General features: G+C 42.2%; 2 protein-coding genes across 3 annotated transcripts in view; both read left to right on the top strand.

The window, feature by feature from the left end:
* The window catches only part of LOC308467654 (ovomucoid-like), a 72,270-nt gene extending 53,074 nt beyond the window's left edge, over positions 1-19,196 (top strand). The window contains exons 1-4 of one of the 2 annotated variants that reach the window (XM_080989379.1): positions 15,608-15,733; positions 16,625-16,653; positions 17,550-17,659; positions 19,004-19,196. In XM_080989379.1, coding sequence (XP_080845505.1) covers positions 15,679-15,733; positions 16,625-16,653; positions 17,550-17,659; positions 19,004-19,058 — 249 coding nt within the window. In that variant the 5' untranslated portion in view covers positions 15,608-15,678 and the 3' untranslated portion in view covers positions 19,059-19,196. Of the gene's footprint in view, positions 1-15,607; positions 15,734-16,624; positions 16,654-17,549; positions 17,660-19,003 lie in introns of those variants that run through there. The other variant, XM_080989380.1, reaches the window with a different exon arrangement.
* On the top strand, positions 6,358-12,783 carry LOC308467632 (ovomucoid-like). Its single transcript, XM_080989368.1, has 4 exons — positions 6,358-6,483; positions 10,213-10,241; positions 11,198-11,307; positions 12,569-12,783. The coding sequence occupies exons 1-4, from the start codon at positions 6,429-6,431 to the stop codon at positions 12,621-12,623; spliced, it is 249 nt and encodes an 82-aa protein (XP_080845494.1). The 5' UTR covers positions 6,358-6,428; the 3' UTR covers positions 12,624-12,783.
* Positions 19,197-19,340: the final 144 nt, after the last annotated feature.

Genomic DNA, 19,340 nt, shown 5'->3' with positions numbered 1-19,340 from the left:
TCGCTTGCCCCACCACTGCCAGAGAAGCAAACCCAGGCAACTTCATGATTGTAATGGTGGATTTGTCAGCCTCTTAGTGCTCTTCCAAGCAGTTAGATCTAACCTCTCCCCCATGCATATAAGGAAGTCTTTATGGCCTTGATGACAAACTCTCCCAGTTTCAAGAAATATTTGCATATGGAAATGGAATATTACAGAGGACTGCAGTGTCCTGTACCAATTGCAACAGTTTCCTTTTAGTGCACAATTCAAGAAACATTTGGCAACCAGCCAGTTAGCAAATAGTACGTGGAACAGCTTATTGTTTCAAACATAAGTCATTGCAAAGATAACAGATATTTTCAAAGTAAATCAATAAAAATGAATTAAAAGACAGTAACATTCTCAGTTAACTTTATTGCAATGTATCACGTGGGTTTCTAGAGAAGGGTGATATCATTTCATTGCTGCTGAAGTAAATACAGCTCCATATCTGCTGGACCCACTGCCAGCATCCAGAAGTGGCACACTGGGTGGGCCAGAGCTGTGGGGCTGCCCTCCTGCCACTGCAGCCACTGGAACTTACCTGAAGTAAGCATTATTATGTTCTGATGCAAAGATCGTACAAAATACCTGACACTTTTAAAAAGAAGGGTAATGCAACCAGCACTCTCCAAAATCACCGAACTGTTGAGTCCCATTTACAATTGTGAGACAGCCGAGAAATGTGACATCTGTCCTTAAAAGTATCAAGGATTTGCCTTGCCACTGCAATCTCAATAGAATGAATATGCCACTTTAAGGATTAGGATTAAAAAAGTTAAAGGAAATGGAAATTTGGCTTTTAAGAGGTAAAAATTTAATGTTATATTATATTAGGATTAAGGATTGGGATTAAAAAAGAGGGAAAGAAACTGCTGGACAAACAAATTGAACTGGAATACAAAAGAGGGAGGTATGAGGAGGTCCAGAAAATAAGTAAATTAAAAAAAATGGTGACGAAAAGGTGGTATTGTTTTTAAATGTTTTCTTTTTTGTCTTTTGTCTTTTGGTGTTTTTTTTTTGGATTATGCATTGTGTATTTTTGAACTGTGTGTTTTTCTTTTTTTTTCTTTTTAATTTCTTATTGATGTGTTTTTTTATTGGAAACCTTAATAAATATCATTTTAAAAAATAAATAAATAAATAAATAAATAGAATGAATATGCCACTTCAAGGAGAATCTCCAAGGAAAAATGGGGGAGATATTGTTGGGGCAATACTCTGAGCATCGGAAGTGTGGTTTAATCAGAACATAAGAATAGCTCTGGTGGATCGTGCCCATATCTCATCTGTCCCAGCATCCTGTTCTCACAGCTGACAACCAGATGCCTATGGGATGCCTGCAAGCAGGACCTGAGGGCAAAAACACTGGACCCACCTGCTGTTTTCCCAGTAACTTTGTATTCAGAAGAAAATGGCCTCAAACAATGGAAATCCAAGATGCTCACGCCAAACACTGATAGCTTGTTTTCTCCTATCAAGCAAATCTTGTTTCCCCTAAGCTTGTTTTCCACTTCTGTGATTTTAAACAATTAAAAATAATAAGTGTTTGACGTATACAATGTGTTTGTATTGCTTTCTGGGACAACAATACCTCTTTTATTTTATGGCTTACTTGCTGAAGGAGTAAGGCTCTGTCAGGGGTTCAGGGACAGAGGCACAGGGTAGGCAGGAGATGGAGAGCGATGGGGATGAATCCCAGGACAGCGAGGAAGAGGATGACAATGACTCTAGAGATTCCATGAGTCTTTCCAGCGAATCAGAGGATTCCCAGAAGGGGGCGCCGGTGGTCAAGGCCAGGGGAGCCCCAGGGGGGACTTGTCAGGAGCAGGGGGCCAGCGGGGGATCCCAAAGTGGCAGCTGGGCGTCAGGACCAGCCTCCCCGCCAGAGTGCAGCGAAGGGGGTGGAGGTTCCAGTGTATCAGGGGAGGCGGCTCCGGCAGTAGAGAAAGGAGGGAGGTCGGAGCAAGCCACCCTCCCGGAAGGGGAGGGGAGTAGTGAAGGGAGTAGCGTAGCTGTCAAAAGGAAAGTTAGAGGTTGGGGGCGCGCGCCAAGTTCAAATGTAGAGGCGCGCGAAAGTACAGGGAGCCCGGAGGAGGGGCCAGGTCCCAAAGCCCGCAGGAGGGGGCAAGAGCAGTCTGATTCCGCGTCGGAGGAATCCAGGAGGGGCGAAACCCCAGTGGGCAGAAAGACCCTGCGGAAAAGGAAAGAGAGAAAGAGGTGGAGCAGCGCAAGCCTCTTAAACTGGTGCAGGGCGGGGACAGATTCAGAAGGGACTTCAGCGGTCTAAGCCTAGCAGACGTAGGGCTGCGCGCCTCGGATCTGAAGCAAACAATGAACTGCAATAAACACCTTTGTATATAAGAAAAGAAAGGCGTTGGTCTTTTGTGAGCTGAGACTTGAGGCAGCCCTGACAGGCTCCTTTGTTTTTCTTTGTACTAAAACAACTGCCTATGATCAAAAGAATCCCAACATTTCTTTTTTTTTTATAAATGTTTATTAGGGTTTAACATACAGAATAGATATAATAAACAATATAGCATATGTCTTAACATAGTTTCACATCTTCTTTGGACTCCCTCACATCTCCCGCCCCCACTTTCATCGTTATAACTTTTTGCCAGCAATTTATCATCTTGTTTGCATTCTTATGTCCCATCTATTTATTTATAATCTTGTAATTCTCGAAAAAAATTATATTTTCTCAATCTCACTTATCATCTTGAATCATCTAATTTAGTGGTGCTCAATTATTTACGATCTAGCATCCTGCTTAACATTCACTCAAATTACAGTATTTTTGTAGATAAATCTTGAATTTCTTCCAGTCCTCCTCCATCCTCTCCTCTCCCAGGTCACGGATTCTGCCGGTCATCTCAGCCAGTTCCATATAGTCTATCAGTTGCATCTGCCATTCTTCCAGTGTGGGTAGATCTTGAGCTTTCCAGTGCTTTGCAAGAAGTATCCTTGCTGCTGTTGTTGCGTACATAAAAAATGTCCAATCCTTCTTTACCACCCCTTGGCCGACAATACCCAAAAGAAAGGCCTCTGGTTTCTTTGTGAAGGTATACTTAAATACCTTTTTCAGTTCATTATAAATCATTTCCCAGAACGCCTTCACTTTAGGGCAGGTCCACCAGAGGTGGAAGAATGTTCCTCAAAAGAATCCCAACATTTCTAAAACTGTTTTGTTTGTACCTCATTTCTTGTGACCTGCAACAGCAATGTCATCATCCCACCAGAAGGCCGTATTTCATGGACTATTCATGTCTTCAGATGAGTGTAGGAAGGCTCCACCTGTGTTGACTAAATCCAGTTAAAATCTCCCTGCAAACCATGGTGTTCGCTGTCTGAAAGTTTATGGAAGGAGGGGACATTGTTGTTAAGCATAGGGACACTGGCGGCAGGGACACACATCCCTCCAAAACACATACACACTTGAGCCTTCCCACATCCTTTTGGGCACTGCAACATGTCTGTTCTCAAGGTTCCTCCTATATGAAATTATACATGCCAGGAAGAACCAGAATGATGTGTTGCTGTGTGAGATTTACTCTATCAAATAAAGATACTCTACATCAGGGCTCTACATTACACAAGGCGCCCACCACTATTCACACCATAGGAGCCTTTTTGAAAGCTGAAGCTCGAAACACTAATGTCCCCTGAAGCTACCATGCTCCCTCCTTTCTTCATGGTCTCCACGTGGCTCTTGTGACATAAAAAGTGGACCTAGCCATGATTCTAAACACGCAAAGCACCACAGCCAGGCATTCAAGGGAAATCAACAGAACTGGGTCCCAGTTAGTTATGGACTAAACCAGTATATACAGTTATTTGTATTTAGTATAGTTAACTGACTGAACCATTTCCCATTGATTTGATTGTCTTCCTATCCATGCTCAGTGGCATTTGAAGGAAATTGTATATTGCCAAGGCACTTTTTAGGATAACATAGGATGTACAAGATACAATGCACCCCACTTTTCAGTTCCTAGAAATAAATGTTATCAAATGGACTATTATGCAGCATATGGATTTGCGAAATAATTTTCACATTTTCTGTGTTTTGCATCTAGATGTTGTTGTTAAAGCATCATTTGAAAAGGTAAGTGGGAAATCATTTATTCTTATGATAGAACATGGAAGTAGCATGGAGTTAAGATAAGTGAATTTTATATTTCTCTTAAAGAAGTATTTTTTTTGCAAAAACCACTGTTAAATGTGTCAAGCATGAAACCCCTGGAGCTGCCCACTCGCAATTTGGCAGGATTAATTTTCTCTGTAGGAACTACCATGTTTGCAATTTTTGTTTCAATGCGTGAAAAACTTCTTACCTGTTCTAACCCTGCAATATTTTAAACTTTAAGGTATATTGCATGAAATCCCTGGCACTGACGATCTATAATTTGGCAGGTTTCAGCCCCCGCAATGGGGCCTTACCATGTCACCAAATCACATGCCCCAAGTGGGAACTTAGGATGACTACAGAACAACTTTATCACACAATTCACTGCTTGCCAGAATGATAAATCAGCATTTCTGTGCTTGAATGTATAATATAACCTTGATATAACACTTGGCGTACTGTCATTTGCATTCCTCATCTTTGCCTCATTCTTAATCATGTCATATTCAGAAAGCCCTTGCAGTCCAAAAGTTAAGTTCGCAGGACCATTAAAAGTGTTGTGTCCTTCGTCTTCAGAGATATTGCATAGGTTATCCAAACCAAATATGCACCTTGGAATACCGTCCCCACTGCGGTTCTGATGGCAAGATCTATGTCAGCAAGTGTAGCTTCTGCAATTCATATATGTGAGTATATCAAAGAATCATGAGGTTGGAAGGAACCCCAAGAGTCATGTAGTCCAACCTCCTGGAGTGCAGGAATCTCCCCCCCCCCCCAGACATCTTTGTTGGAAGTTAAAAAGTACATGATTATATTTGCACTAAGCATGGTGAGATGTAAATAAAAGAATGGAAATAAAAGGAGAACCAGCCTATGTTGCTCTGCTGGATTTGGGAAATCCCTAGGGCAGGTTAGGCTATGCAGAGGAGGAGGAGGAGGAGGAGAGAGAAGGGGAGAGCGTTCTGCTGCACAAGGGGAATGTAAGAAGCAGCTTCTGGATCAGACCAATGGGCCACCAGGTCCATCATCCTGTTCTGCATATGCCCAGTTACCAAGTTCATTAGGACTTCTCTTAGAGGCAGCAGCCATCTTGTTTTTGTGAGAGAGAAAGGTAGAAGAGCTCCTCAATTTCACAAGTATTGTTCCACAAGGAAATCTCAACAGAGCAGAGAAAATAGTGTCCATCCTTCAGCCTTTTCCACTGGAAGGCAACTCAACTGCTCATCAGAATATCCGCTTATGGCAGGGAAAGGCAGGAAGTACCCCCATGTTGTGCAAACATCTGATAAAGTGTCAGGCTTCAATCCTATTCACTCTTCCTTGAAAGAGAATCCTTACTTCATAAGGCTTAATGCTGAGTAAAAATACATAGGAACAGAGGAAGCTCCTTTGAACGACAAAGTGGGGAATGGCTCTGCCAAGATTTGGAACCCTCCAAACTCTCCAGACCCAAGGTCCAGACTTTCTCTTGCCAGCTTCTTGTTTCCAGATTTGGCCAAGATATGGGATCATGCCCATGTCTCTTCCGTTCCAGCATTCTGTTTTCACAGCTGACAACCAGATACCTATGGAATGCCTGCAAGCAGGACCTGAGGGCAAAAGCACTGGACCCACCTGCTGTTTTCCCAGTAACTTGTATTCAGAAGAAAATGGCCTCAAACAATGGAAATCCAAGATGTTCACGCCATACATTCATGGCTTGTTTTCTCCTATCAAGCAAATCTTGTTTTCTCTGTGCTTGTTTTCCACTTCTGTGGTTTTAATCAATTAAAAATAATAAGTGTTTGACGTATATAATGTGTTTGTATTACTTTCTGGGACAATACCTCTTTTATTTTATGGCTTACATGCTGAACGAGTAAGGCTCCTTTGTTTTTCTTTGTACTAAAACAATTGCCTATGATCAAAAGAATCCCAACATTTCTAAAACTGTTTTGTTTGTACCTCATTTCTTGTGACCTGCAACTGCAATGTCATCATCACACCAGAAGCCGTATTTCTTAAGGAACCGGTTGCCAAATGTTTATTGCATACACGTGGAATGTGCATTGAAAGAGAAACCATTAAAATTGGTACAAGACATTGCAGTCCTCTGTAATCACATTTGCATGTGTAAATATTTCTCAGAAATTGGGAGATTTCATCATCAAGGCTGCAATAACTTCCATAAATACATGGAAGAGATGCCATACCTCATTGTAACCAGTGGAATCTGAAAAGCATCTACTGCTTGGAAAAGCACTAGGAGGCCAATAGATCCAAACCCACCAGCAAAATCATGAAGCCAAGCAGCTTTCTCCTCCTCACTCTGATGGTCTTCTTTTTGTACTCAGGTGAGTAATATTTCATATTGCAAAATTTCTCTTTCTTGGAGAGGTGTAGGGACCAAACAGTCCATAGACTATTCATGTCTTCAGATGAGTGTAGGAAGGCTCCACCTGTGTTGACTAAATCCAGTTAAAATCTCCCTGCAAACCATGGTGTTCGCTGTCTGAAAGTTTACGGAAGGAGGGGACATTGTTGTTAAGCATAGGGACACTGGAGGCAGGGACACACATCCCCCCAAAACACACACACACTTGAACCTTCCAACATTCTTTTGAACACTGAAACATGTCTGTTCTCAAGCTTCCTCCTATATGATATCATACATGCTAGAAAGAACCAGAATGAATGTCTTGCTATGTGAGATTTACTCTATCAAATAAAGATACTCTACATCAGGGCTCTACATTACACAAGGCGCCCACCACTATTCACACCATAGGAGCCTTTTTGAAAGCTGAGGCTCAAAACACTAATGCCCCCTGAAGCTACCATGTACCCTCCGTTCTTCATGGTCTCCACGTGGCTCTTCTGACATAAAAAGTGGACCTAGCCATGATTCTAAACACGCAAAGCACCACAGCCGGGCTTTTAAGGGAAATCAGCAGAACTGGGTCCCAGTTAGTTTATGGATTAAACCAGTATATACAGTTATTTGTATTTAGTGTAGTTAACGGACTGAACCATTTCCCATTGATTTGATTGTCTTCCTATCCATGCTCAGTGACATTTAAAGGAAATTGTATATTGCCAAGGCAAATTATAGATGCATTTTTAGGATAAAAGATACAGTGCATCTCACTTTTCAGTTCCTAGAAATTGTTGTTGTTTAGTCGTTTAGTCGTGTCCGACTCTTCGTGACCCCATGGACCAGAGCACGCCAGGCACTTCTGTCTTCCACTGCCTCCCGCAGTTTGGTCAAACTCATGCTGGTAGCTTTGAGAACACTATCCAACCATCTTGTCCTCTGTTGTCCCCTTCTCCTTGTGCCCTCAATCTTTCCCAACATCAGGGTCTTTTCCAGGGTGTCTTCTCTTCTCATGAGGTGGCCAAAGTATTGGAGCCTCAGCTTCGCGATCTGTCCTTCCAGTGAGCACTCAGGGCTAATTTCCTTAAGAATGGATGCGTTTGATCTTCTTGCAGTCCATGGGACTCTCAAGAGTCTCCTCCAGCACCATAATTCAAAAGCATCAATTCTTCAGCGATCAGCCTTCTTTATGGTCCAGCTCTCACTTCCATACATCACTACTGGGAAAACCATAGCTTTAACTATACGGACCTTTGTTGGCAAGGTGATGTCTCTGCTTTTTAAGATGCTGTCTAGGTTTACCATTGCCTTTCTCCCAAGGAGCAGGCGTCTTTTAATTTCGTGACTGCTGTCACCATCTGCAGTGATCATGGAGCCCAAGAAAGTAAAATCTCTCACTGCCTCCATTTCTTCCCCTTCTATTTGCCAGGAGGTGATGGGCCCAGTGGCCATGATCTTCGTTTTTTTGATGTTGAGCTTCAGACCATATTTTGCGCTCTCCTCCTCTTTCACCCTCATTAAAAGGTTCTTTAATTCCTCCTCACTTTCTGCCATCAAGGTTGTGTCATCTGCATATCTGAGGTTGTTGATATTTCTTCCGGTGATCTTAATTCCAGCTTGGGATTCATCCAGCCCAGCCTTTCGCATGATGAATTCTGCATATAAGTTAAATAAGCAGGGGGACAATATACAGCCTTGCCGTACTCCTTTCCCAATTTTGAACCAATCAGTTGTTCCGTATCCAGTTCTAAGTGTAGCTTCTTGTAGCCACTGCTGAGTTTTCCAAACTTGCTGGCATATTGAGTGTAGCACCTTAATAGCATCATCTTTTAAAATTTTAAATAGTTCAGCTGGAATACCATCACTTCCACTGGCCTTGTTATTTGCAGCGCTTTCTAAGGCCCATTTGACTTCACTCTCCAGGATGTCTGGCTCAAGGTCAGCAACCACACTACCTGGGATGTACGAGCAATCCTTATCTTTCTGGTATAATTCCTCTGTGTATTCTTGCCACCTCTTCTTGATGTCTTCTGCTTCTGTTAGGTCCTTTCCACTTTTGTCTTTTATTATGGTAATCTTTGTACGAAATGTTCCTTTCATCACTCCAATTTTCTTGAACAGCTCTCTGGTTCTTCCCATTCTGTTGTTTTCCTCTATTTCTTTGCATTGCTCGTTTAAGAAGGCCTTCTTGTCTCTCCTTGCTATTTTATTGAACTCTGCATTAAATTTCCTGTATCTTTCACTATCTCCCTTGCATTTTGCTTGCCTTCTCTCCACCGCTATTTGTAAGGCCTCGTTGGACAGCCACTTTGCTTTCTTGCATTTCCATTTCATATGATGGTTTTCGTTGCTGCCTCCTGTATAATGTTGCGAGTTTCCATCCATAGTTCTTCCGGCACTCTGTCCACCAAATCTAAATCCTTAAACCTGTTCCTCACTTCCACTGTGTATTTATAAGGGATTTGACTTAGATTGTATCTTACTGGCCCAGTGGTTTTTCCTACTTTCTTCAGTTTAAGCTTGAATTTTGCTATAAGAAGCTGATGATCTGAGCCACAGTCAGCTCCAGGTCTTGTTTTTGCTGACTGTATAGAGCTTCTCCATCTTTGGCTGCAGAGAATATAATCAATCTGATTTCGATGCTGCCCATCTGGTGATGTCCATGTGTAGAGTCGTCTCTTGTGTTGTTGGAAAAGAGTGTTTGTGATGACCAGCTTGTTCTCTTGGCAGAACTCTATTAGCCTTTGCCCTGCTTCGTTTTGAACTCCAAGGCCAAACTTGCCAGTTGTTCCTTTTATCTCTTGACTCCCTACTTTAGCATTCCAATCCCCTATAATGAGAAGAATATCCTTCTTTGGTGTCAATTCTATAAGGTGTTGTAAGTCTTCATAGAATTGGTCAATTTCAGTTTCTTCAGCACCAGTGGTTGGTGCATAAACTTGGATTATTGTGATGTTAAAAGGTCTGCCTTGGATTCGTATCGAGATCATTCTATCGTTTTTGAGATTGCATCCCAATACCGCTTTTGCCACTCTTTTGTTGACTATGAGGGCCACTCCATTTCTTTTACGGATTCTTGCCCACAGTAGTAGATATGATGGTCATCCGAACTGAATTCGCCCATTCCCGTCCATTTTAGTTCACTGATGCCAAGGATGTCAATATTTATTCTTGCCATCTGATTTTTGACCACATCCAACTTACCAAGGTTCATGGTTCTTACATTCCAGGTTCCTATGCAATATTTTTCTTTACAGCATTGGACTTTCCTTTCGCTTCCAGGCATATCCGCAACTGAGCATCCTTTCGGCTTTGGCCCAGCTGCTTCATCAGCTCTGAATCTACTTGTCCTTGTCCTCTGCTCTTCCTCAGTAGCATGTTGGACGCCTTCCGACCTGAGGGGCTCATCTTCCAGCGTCATAACTTTTATATGCCTTTTGTCTTTGTCCATGGAGTTTTCTTGGCAGGGATACTGGAGTGGCTTGCCGGTTCCTGCTCCAGGTGGATCACATTTGGTCAAAACTCTCCACTATGACCTGTCCATCTTGGGTGGCCCTGCACGGCATAGCTCATAGCTTCTCTGAGTTATTCAAGCCCCTTCGCCACGGCAAGGCAGTGATCCATGAAGGGGTAAATGTTATCAAATAGACTATTATTCAACATATGGAATTTCTAAATAATTTTCACATTTTCTGTGTTTTGCATCTAGATGTTGTTGTGAAAGCAACATGGGAAGCGGTAAGTGGGAAATCATTTATTCTTATGATAGAACATGGAAGTAGCGTGGAGTTAAGATAAGTGAATTTATTTTTCTTGTGGATTTTAAAATATTCTCTCTCTCTCTCTCTCTCTCTCTCTCTCTCTCTCTGAACGTTTCTGTGTGTGTCAATTTTGAAAACAGAATTTAAAATACAGGCAACAAAAACACATTGGCACAAATATAACATACAAGAGTTGGGTTTTTCCCATGATTACACATATCTAGTCCCATCCCTTTTTTAAAAAAAGTTGGTAGTATTATTATTAGTTCCAGTTGCTACCCACAATTTGTAAGAAAGTCTCGGCTTGTGTTCTGTTGTAGCCTACTGGGGTTATTCTGTTATTACTAGACAGACCGCCCAACCTTGCAGGTATATTATTTAGCCACTGTCTTATGAATTCAGGCACTCACTGTGTGTTTTTAAAAAGTATTTATTTGCAAAAACAACAGTTAAATGTGTCTAGCATGAAACCCCTGGAGCTGCCCACTCACAATTTGGCAGGATTAATCTTCTCTGAAGGGACTACCATGTCTGCAAATTTTGTTTGGCAGTGTGAAAAACTTTGTGCCTGTTCTAACCCTGCAATATTTTAAACTTTAAAGGTGTTTTGCATGAAATCCCAGGCACTGATGATCTATAATTTGACAGGTTTAAGCCCCCGCAATGGGGCCTTACCATGTCACCAAATCACATGCCCCAAGTGGGAACTTGGGATGAATAGAGAACAACTTTATCACACAATTCACTCCTTGCCAGGACGATAAATCAGCATTTCCCTGTGCTTTAATGCACACCTTAATATAACACTTGTTGAATTGTCATTTGCATTCCTCATCTTTGCCTCTTTCTTAGGCATGTGATAATCAGAAAGGCCTTCCAGTCCAAAGGTTAAGTGGGGAGGACCTTTAAAACTGTTGTGTCCTTTGTCTTCAGAAATATTGCAAAGGGTATCCAAATCCAATATGCACCATGGAGTACCAGGCCCACTGCGGTTCTGATGGCAAGACCTATGGCAACAAGTGTGACTTCTGCAATGCATATATGTGAGTATATCAAAGAATCATGCAGTCTAAAGGGACCCCAAGAGTCATGTATTCCAACCTCCTGGAGTGCAGGAATCTTTTTTTTCCTCTCAGACATCTTTGTTGGAAGTTAAAAAGTACATGATTATATTTGCAATAAGCATGGTGAGATGTAAATAAAAGAACGGAAAAGAAAAAGAGAATCAGCACCCATGTAGAAGGGAAAGTCAAGTGGGGGGACACCCCTCTCCTGAGTTTTGTGTTGCTTATGAGGCCCAAAGGAACATGGTGAGCAGAGCTAATCTGTAGGTAGCCCTAAATTTGAAAATGGAGTGGGTTGGGAGGGCTATTCACATGCACCACCCTCCTGACACTCTTGTTGCTCCCGCTAAGAGTGATGGGGGGGCAGGGGAAATATGTCCAGAAGGGCTCTATTGCCATCCCACCAGGCCAGCCACAACACAAAAGGTAGTAGGGTTGGCCCAGAAGAAAAATAACCAAAAAAGCCATCAGGGAATTAGGGGATAAAGGTAAAGGGACCCCTGACCATTAGGTCCAGTTGTGACCGACTCTGGGGTTGCAGCGTTCATTTTGCTTTATTGGCCGAGGGAGCCGGCGTACAGCTTCTGGGTCATGTGGCCAGCATGACTAAGCCGCTTCTGGTGAACCAGAGCAGTGCACGGAAACGCCGTTTACTTTCCCGCCGGAGCGGTACCTACTTATCTACTTGCACTGTGATGTGCTTTTGAACTGCTAGGTTGGCAGGAGCTGGGACCGAGCAACGGGAGCTCACCCCGTCGCGGGGATTTGAACCGCCGACCTTCTGATCGGCAAGTCCTAGGCTCTGTGGTTTAACCCACAGCGCCACCCATGTCCCACAATTAGGGGATAGTAAGAACATTATTATGAAGGCCTACATTACAAAGGCCTACACTAGGTGTTTCCTTAATGTGGATCTTGGAATTGCTCTAGGAAAAGTCTGAACATTTGCTCCTAGAGAAGTTTGACACAGATGTACGATGAAGGCGGGAGAAGGGGGATCTTCTACAAATGGTAGACCTGAAAAGAATATTGTTCTCTCTTGCTCTATATTGGCTAGGCTGACAGGAAGCTGTTTTCCAGGGTCTCAGACAGGATTCCTCCTCAGCCCTTTCCCATCCCAAGACAAAGAGCAATGATGGCATAAGCTTTCCCACCTATATAGTATTTCTCTTTAAGGAGTTATAATGAAAGCTGCATCTTATGAATTCTCATATTTATTTACTTCTTTTTTTCTCATCAGCGAAAGTGGAAGAAAGTTGAAACTGAAATACTATGGAGAATGCAAAAAAGCTTAAGATGCACATGACTATGAAACATCTACAAAAGAAGTCCCATTTCTCTTTAAGCTTCACTCATCGCATCACCACAAAAAAATCCATTCTTCTCTTTGCTTATCCTCTGTGAGCCAGTGAATATCTCGCAACATTTTAATTCGGTTTATCAATAAATAAGCTCAGCAACATTATCAAACTCTCCATACATTTATTTGTGTATTATCTATTCTTAAAAATATTATATGATTTGGGCAAGAGAATGGTCTTGGAGTTTGTTACTAATAACGCACAATGGGAACTGAGTCAAACAATCAGGAGAATCTTCTCCCTTTCAACTATGACATTTCTGACTTCTGGCAATTGATTTCTGCAGATTAAAAAAACCCATACCCCTGCCATGATACATTTCTCTTTTTTTCCCCTATTGATTTTTAATAGTAGAAAATAAAAAAACAGACAGAGAAATAAGAGAAAAGTACACATTGAAAATTCAGTTGCCATCATATGAATTGATGTATGCCATTCAAGTGGGTACCCAGCTACAACATTGTGCCAGCAGAAGAATTAATGTTAATGCAATGGGATTTCTCTCCTCCTTGCTTTCCCCACCTGGGTGTCATACTGTGTCGCCTATGTTGCTCTGCTGGATTTGGGAAATCCCTAGGGCAGGTTAGGCTATGCAGAGGAGGAGGAGGAGGAGGAGGAGAGAGAAGGGGAGAGCGTTCTGCTGCACAAGGGGAATGTAAGAAGCAGCTTCTGGATCAGACCAATGGCCCACCAGGTCCATCATCCTGTTCTGCATATGCCCAGTTGCCAAGTTCATTAGGACTTCTCTTAGAGGCAGCAGCCATCTTGTTTTTGTGAGAGAGAAAGGCAGAAGAGCTCCTCAATTTCACAGGTATTGTTCCACAAGGAAATCTCAACAGAGCAGAGAAAATAGTGTCCATCCTTCAGCCTTTTCCATTGGAAGGCAACTCAACTGCTCATCAGAGTATCTGCTTATGGCAGGGAATGGCAGGAAGTACCCCCATGTTGTGCAAACATCTGATAAAGTGTCAAGCTTCAATCCTATTCACTCTTCCTTGAAAGCAAATCCTTACTTCATTAGGCTTAATGCTTAGGATCAGGAGAAGAGCCTCTGAGGGAAAATGTAGGACATAGCTCTGCCAAGATTTGGAAACCTCCAAATTCTCTGAACCCAGGGTCCAGACTTTCTTCTGTCAGCTTCTTGTTTCCACAATTGGCCAAGATGTATCATGTAAAAGACACCCAAACTTATGAGGGAAATTGGGCAGAGAACTGCTAGTCTGATGAATGGAGAGGGGATGTTGGTGTGGACTATACGTGGGTGGCTAATAAGCGAAGGGATAAGTTGGAGAGAGATGCTGCAGTGATTAGGAGGGAGATGAGACAGAATTCACGCCTCACAATTGTAGGTGCGACTCCTTAGTTCTAAAGTTTTGCTGAATAATGGTTGCATCATCCTTCTTTTTAGAAGTATCAAGATCTTTCCAAACCACTGTGATCTCAATAGAATGAATATTGCTACAAAAGTTGAATGCCTGCCCCTTTCTCTGCCAAGTGGTGGCAACAGGCCATGGGGTCCAGGCGCCCACACAGGGTCTCTGTTTCTTTGGAGAATTGAGGATGCGGAGGATACTGTCTTGGCTTTAAGAAATATGTTTTCTTAAGCTATGTACACCTTCGATCTGCATGGAGGGAGTCCAGATATTACAATTATGGGCATTTCAAGAGGGACTTGTACCCCACAGCAGCGAAGGCAGCCTTCAGCCAGTCTTCCCAAGATGGATCCCTGTTCTTTTTCCTGCTTCTTATTCCCCCCAGCATCCTTTACTTCCAGACTTCCTTTTCCTTTCACCTCAAACATACACTCCTTCACCTTGTTAACATCCCCATCGTGGATTCCTCCTTGTTGGCCCTTTGTCATGTTAACAGGTTTGCTCTTCACTAAGCCAACCAGGCTGGTTTGGATATGAAAGTCCAGGAATTCTCTGTCTGGCAGAGCAACTTGTATTTTAATCCATATCCCAATTAATTAAAATCCTAGCATATAGTCATTTCTAGGGTTTAAGGGTGTCCCCCCCCCTTAAATCTATGACAATATACTGCTTCAAAGAGAATTGGAAAATGATGAAGATGACCTTGAGATAATAATCTGAGCATCGGAAGAACACAAGAATACCCCTCCTGGATCATGCCCATGTCTCTTCTGTCCCAGCCTCCTGTTCTCACAGCTGACAACTAGATACCTATGGGATGCCTGTAAGCAGGACCTGAGGGCAAAAACACTGGACCCACCTTCTGTTTTCCAGTAATTTGTATTCAGAAGAAAATTGCCTCAAACAATGAAAATCCAAGATGCTCACGCCAAACATTCATGGCTTGTTTTCTCCTATCAGCAAATCTTGTTTTCTCTGTGCTTGTTTTCCACTTCTGGGGTTTTCCAATAATTAAAGATAATAGGTGTGTTTGACGTATATAACGTGTTTGTCCTGCTTCCTTGGACAACCTTTACAATACCTCTTTTATTTTATAGCTTACATGTTGAACGAGTTAGACTTGTTCCATAGGTTTTCATGATAGCCACATCTAAACTCTCCACCCCTGCAATATATATCTCCCCACCCCTGCAATATATATCTAAAATCAGTGTTGGCTAGGAGTCCGTGTAATAAATTATTTTTTGACAAATACTATATGACATGCAATTTATCACTGGAGTCTTTTTTCAGCCTTGCTTTGGCTTATGGTCAAGACAAGCTACTTTGCATGCAACTTCCTGAGCTACTGGTTACCACATACTCTTGCATGTCCCTTGTTTCTGCAGAGGAAGGGAACTGTTATGCATTGTACATCACATTGCTGCCCTCTGTAATGTCCTATTTCCACATGTAAATATTTCTTGAGACTGGGAGATTTCATCATTGGTGCCACAATGACGTCTATATATTTATAGCAGGAGTCCAGACCTCACTGCAGCCAGTGAAATCTGAGAAGCATCTACTGCTTGGAAAAACACTAAGAGGCAGACAGAACTAAACCCACCAGCATCATCATGAGGCCAGGCAGCTTTCTCCTCCTCACTCTGATGGTCTTCTTTTTGTACTCAGGTAAGTCATATTTCATATTGCAAAATTTCTCTTTCTTGGAGAGGTGTAGGGACCAAACAGTCCATAGACTATTCATGCCTTCAAATGAGTGTAGGAAGGCTCCACCTGTGGTGGCCAAATCCAGTTAAAATCTCCTTGCAAACCATGGTGTTCGCTGTCTGAAAGCTAAAGGAAGGAGGGAACATTGTGGTCAATCATAGGGACACTAAGGACAGGGACACACATCTCCCCAACACACACACACCTTTCTTTCCTTTCTCTCATTCTTTTGAACACTGAAACATGTCTGTTCTCAAAGTTCCTCCTATGTGAAATTATACATGGGGGGAAGAGCAAGAATGAATGTCTTGCTATGTGAGATTTACTCTATCAAATAAAGGTACTCTACATCAGGGCTCTACATTACACAAGGCGCCCACCACTATTCACACAATAGGCGCCTTTTTGAAAGCTGAGGCTCGAAACACTAATGCCCCCTGAAGCTACCATGCTCCCTCCTTTCTTCATGGTCTCCACGTGGCTCTTGTGACATAAAAAGTGGACCTAGCCATGATTCTAAACACGCAAAGCACCACAGCCGGGCTTTTAAGGGAAATCAGCAGAACTGGGTCCCAGTTAGTTTATGGATTAAACCAGTATATACAGTTATTTGTATTTAGTGTAGTTAACGGACTGAACCATTTCCCATTGATTTGATTGTCTTCCTATCCATGCTCAGTGGCATTTAAAGGAAATTGCATATTGCCAAGGCACTTTTTAGGATAACATAGGATGTACAAGATACAATGCATCCCACTTTTCGGTTACTAGAAATAAATGTTATCAAATGGACTATTATTCAACACACGGATTTGCTAAATCATTTTCACATTTTCTGTGTTTTGCATCTAGATGTTGTTGTTAAAGCATCATTTGAAGAGGTAAGTGGGAAATCATTTATTCTTATGATAGAACATGGAAGTAGCATGGAGTTAAGATAAGTGAATTTATATTTCTTGTGGAATTTTAAAATATTCTCTGTGTGTTTATGTGTGTGTGTGTGTGTGTCAATTTTTAAAACAGAATTTATAATACAGACAACAAAAACACATCGACACAAATATAACATACAAGAGCTGGGTTTTTCCTCAGGATTTCACATCTCTAGTCCCATTCCTTTTTTAAAAAAAGGCGATGGAATTATTATTAGTTCCAGTTGCTACCCACAATTTGTAAGAAAGTCTCAGCTTGTGTTCTGTTGTAGCCTACTGGGGTTATTCTGTTATTACTAGACAGACCACCCAACCTTGCAGACATATTATTTAGCCACTGTCATGAATTCAGGCACTCACTGTGTGTTTTTTTAAAGTATTTATTTGCAAAAACAACAGTTAAATGTGTCTAGCATGAAACCCCTGGAGCTGCCCACTCGCAATCTGGCAGGATTAATCTTCTGTGAAGGGACTACCATGTCTGCAAATTTTGTTTGGCAGTGTGAAAAACTTTGTACCTGTTCTAACCCTGCAATATTTTAAACTTTAAGGTGTCTTGCATGAAATCCCTAGCACCGACGATCTACAATTTGACAGGTTTCAACCCCCGTGAGTCGGAACTTAGGATGAATAGAGAACAACATTATCACACAATTCCCTGCTTGCCAGGACAATAAATCAGCATTTCCTGTGCTTGAATGCACACCTTAATACAACACTTGTTGAATTGTCATTTGCATTCCTCATCTTTGCCTCATTATGAATCATGTCATAATCAGAAAGGCCTTGCAGTCCAAAGGTTAAGTGGGGAGGACCATTAAAAGTGTTGTGTCCTTCGTCTTCAGGAATATTGCAAAGGGCATCCAAACCCAGCATGCATCTTTGAGAAACGTCCCCACTGCGGTTCCGATGGCGAGACCTATGGCAACCAGTGTGACTTCTGCAATGCATATTTGTGAGTATATATTAGAATCATGCAGTTGGAAGGGACCCCGAGAGTCATGTAGTCCAACCTCCTGGAGTGCAGGAATCTTTTTTTTCCTCTCAGACATCTTTGTTGGAAGTTAAAAAGTAAATGATTATATTTGCACTCAGCATGGTGAGATGTAAATAAACGAAATAAAAAGAAATTGAGAATCAGCACCCATGTAGAAGGGAAAGTCAAGCGGGGGGGACACCCCCCGGGGCAGTGCTGGAATCATTTTGCACAATGTGGGGTTCTAGCCCATGGCCCTGAGTTTTGTGTTGCTTATGAGGCCCAAAGGAACATGGTGAGCGGAGCTAATCTGTAGGTAGCCCTGATTTGAAGATGGAGTGGCTTGGGAGGGCTATTCACATGCACCACCCTCTTGTTGCTGCTGCTAAGAGCGATCCAGGGGGATGGGGAGGGGAAATATCCCCAAACGGGCTCTATCTGTAAGAATATTCCATTCCACCTTAAGAGGAACAGGCATGACTGTTGTGTGTCACATGCCTGTTTACACTCCAGCACAACTTGCTGGGAACTTCCGTTTGTGTGTAGCTATTGCTTAAGCTGCTTGCTTTTGGACATGAAGGGGAGAAGACATGTTTTTCCTTTTGTCCTGATGTATGCTAAATAAACTGCTTGTAAATATGCTTTACACAGCCTCTCCCTGCCACTTCTGTTTTGTGTTTACTCTGCTGAGTTGTGTGTCCAGCTTCTGAACTTCTGAAGCTCTGGGTCGCAGATTCATGCTGCACAAAGGACTGGAGTTCGACCGGCATGTTGGCCCGTGGGTTGGGGACAGCTGGGGGCTTACCAATTGCCCTCAATTCCTTAGGAGCATCCCAACACTATCCCATCCCACAACACCAGACACAACACAAAAGGTAGTAGGGTTGGCCCAGAAGAAAAATAACAAAAATCCTCATCAGGGAATCAGGGGGCAATAAGAACATTATTCTGAAGGTAACAAAGGCCTACACTTGGTGTTTCCTTAATGTGGATCTTGAAATTGCACTAGGTAAAAGTCTGAACATTTACTGCTAGAGAAGTTTGACACAGATGTACAGTGAAGGCTGAAGAAGGGGAATCTTCCCCCAAAGTGGTAGACCTGAAAAGTGCTTTGGTCCCTCTTGCTCAATATTGGCTAGGCTGACGGGAAGTAATTTTCCAGGGTCTCTGACCGGATTCTTCCTCAGCCCTTTCCCGTTCCCAAGACACATAGCAATTATGGCATAAGCTTTCCCACCTATATAGTATTTCTCTTTAAGGAGTTATAATGAAAGTTGCATCTTACAAATTCTCATATTTATTTACTTCTTTTTCTCTCATCAGCAAAAGTGGAGGAAAGCTGAAACTGAAATACTATGGAGAATGCAAAAAAGCTTAAGATGCACATGACTATGAAACATCTGCAAAGGAAGTCCCATTTCTATTCAAGCTTCACTCATTGCATCACTACAAAAAAAAATCGATTCTTCGCTTTGCTTATGCTCTGTGAGCCATTGAATATCTCGCAACATCTTAATTCAGTTTATCAATAAATAAGCTCCACAACATTATCAAGCTCTCCATACATTTATTTGTGTATTATCTATTCTATAAAATATTATATGATTTGGACGAGAGATTGGTGTTGAAGTTTCTTACTAATAACGCACAATCAAGGAAG

The sequence above is a fragment of the Podarcis pityusensis genome, assembly GCF_964106645.2.
Source record: "Podarcis pityusensis genome assembly, chromosome: 2".
In the NCBI taxonomy this organism is placed as follows: Eukaryota; Metazoa; Chordata; class Lepidosauria; order Squamata; family Lacertidae; genus Podarcis; species Podarcis pityusensis.
This window is presented reverse-complemented; position numbering and strand designations above follow the sequence as displayed.

Excerpts from the sequence above, each read along its gene's own strand:
- LOC308467632 (XM_080989368.1), top strand. The coding sequence starts at position 6,429 with ATGAAGCCAAGCAGCTTTCTCCTCCTCACTCTGATGGTCTTCTTTTTG. Across the intron at positions 6,484-10,212 it reads GGTCTTCTTTTTGTACTCAG|ATGTTGTTGTGAAAGCAACA; the intron begins GTGAGTAATATT and ends TTTTGCATCTAG. Across the intron at positions 11,308-12,568 it reads GACTTCTGCAATGCATATAT|CGAAAGTGGAAGAAAGTTGA; the intron begins GTGAGTATATCA and ends TTTTCTCATCAG.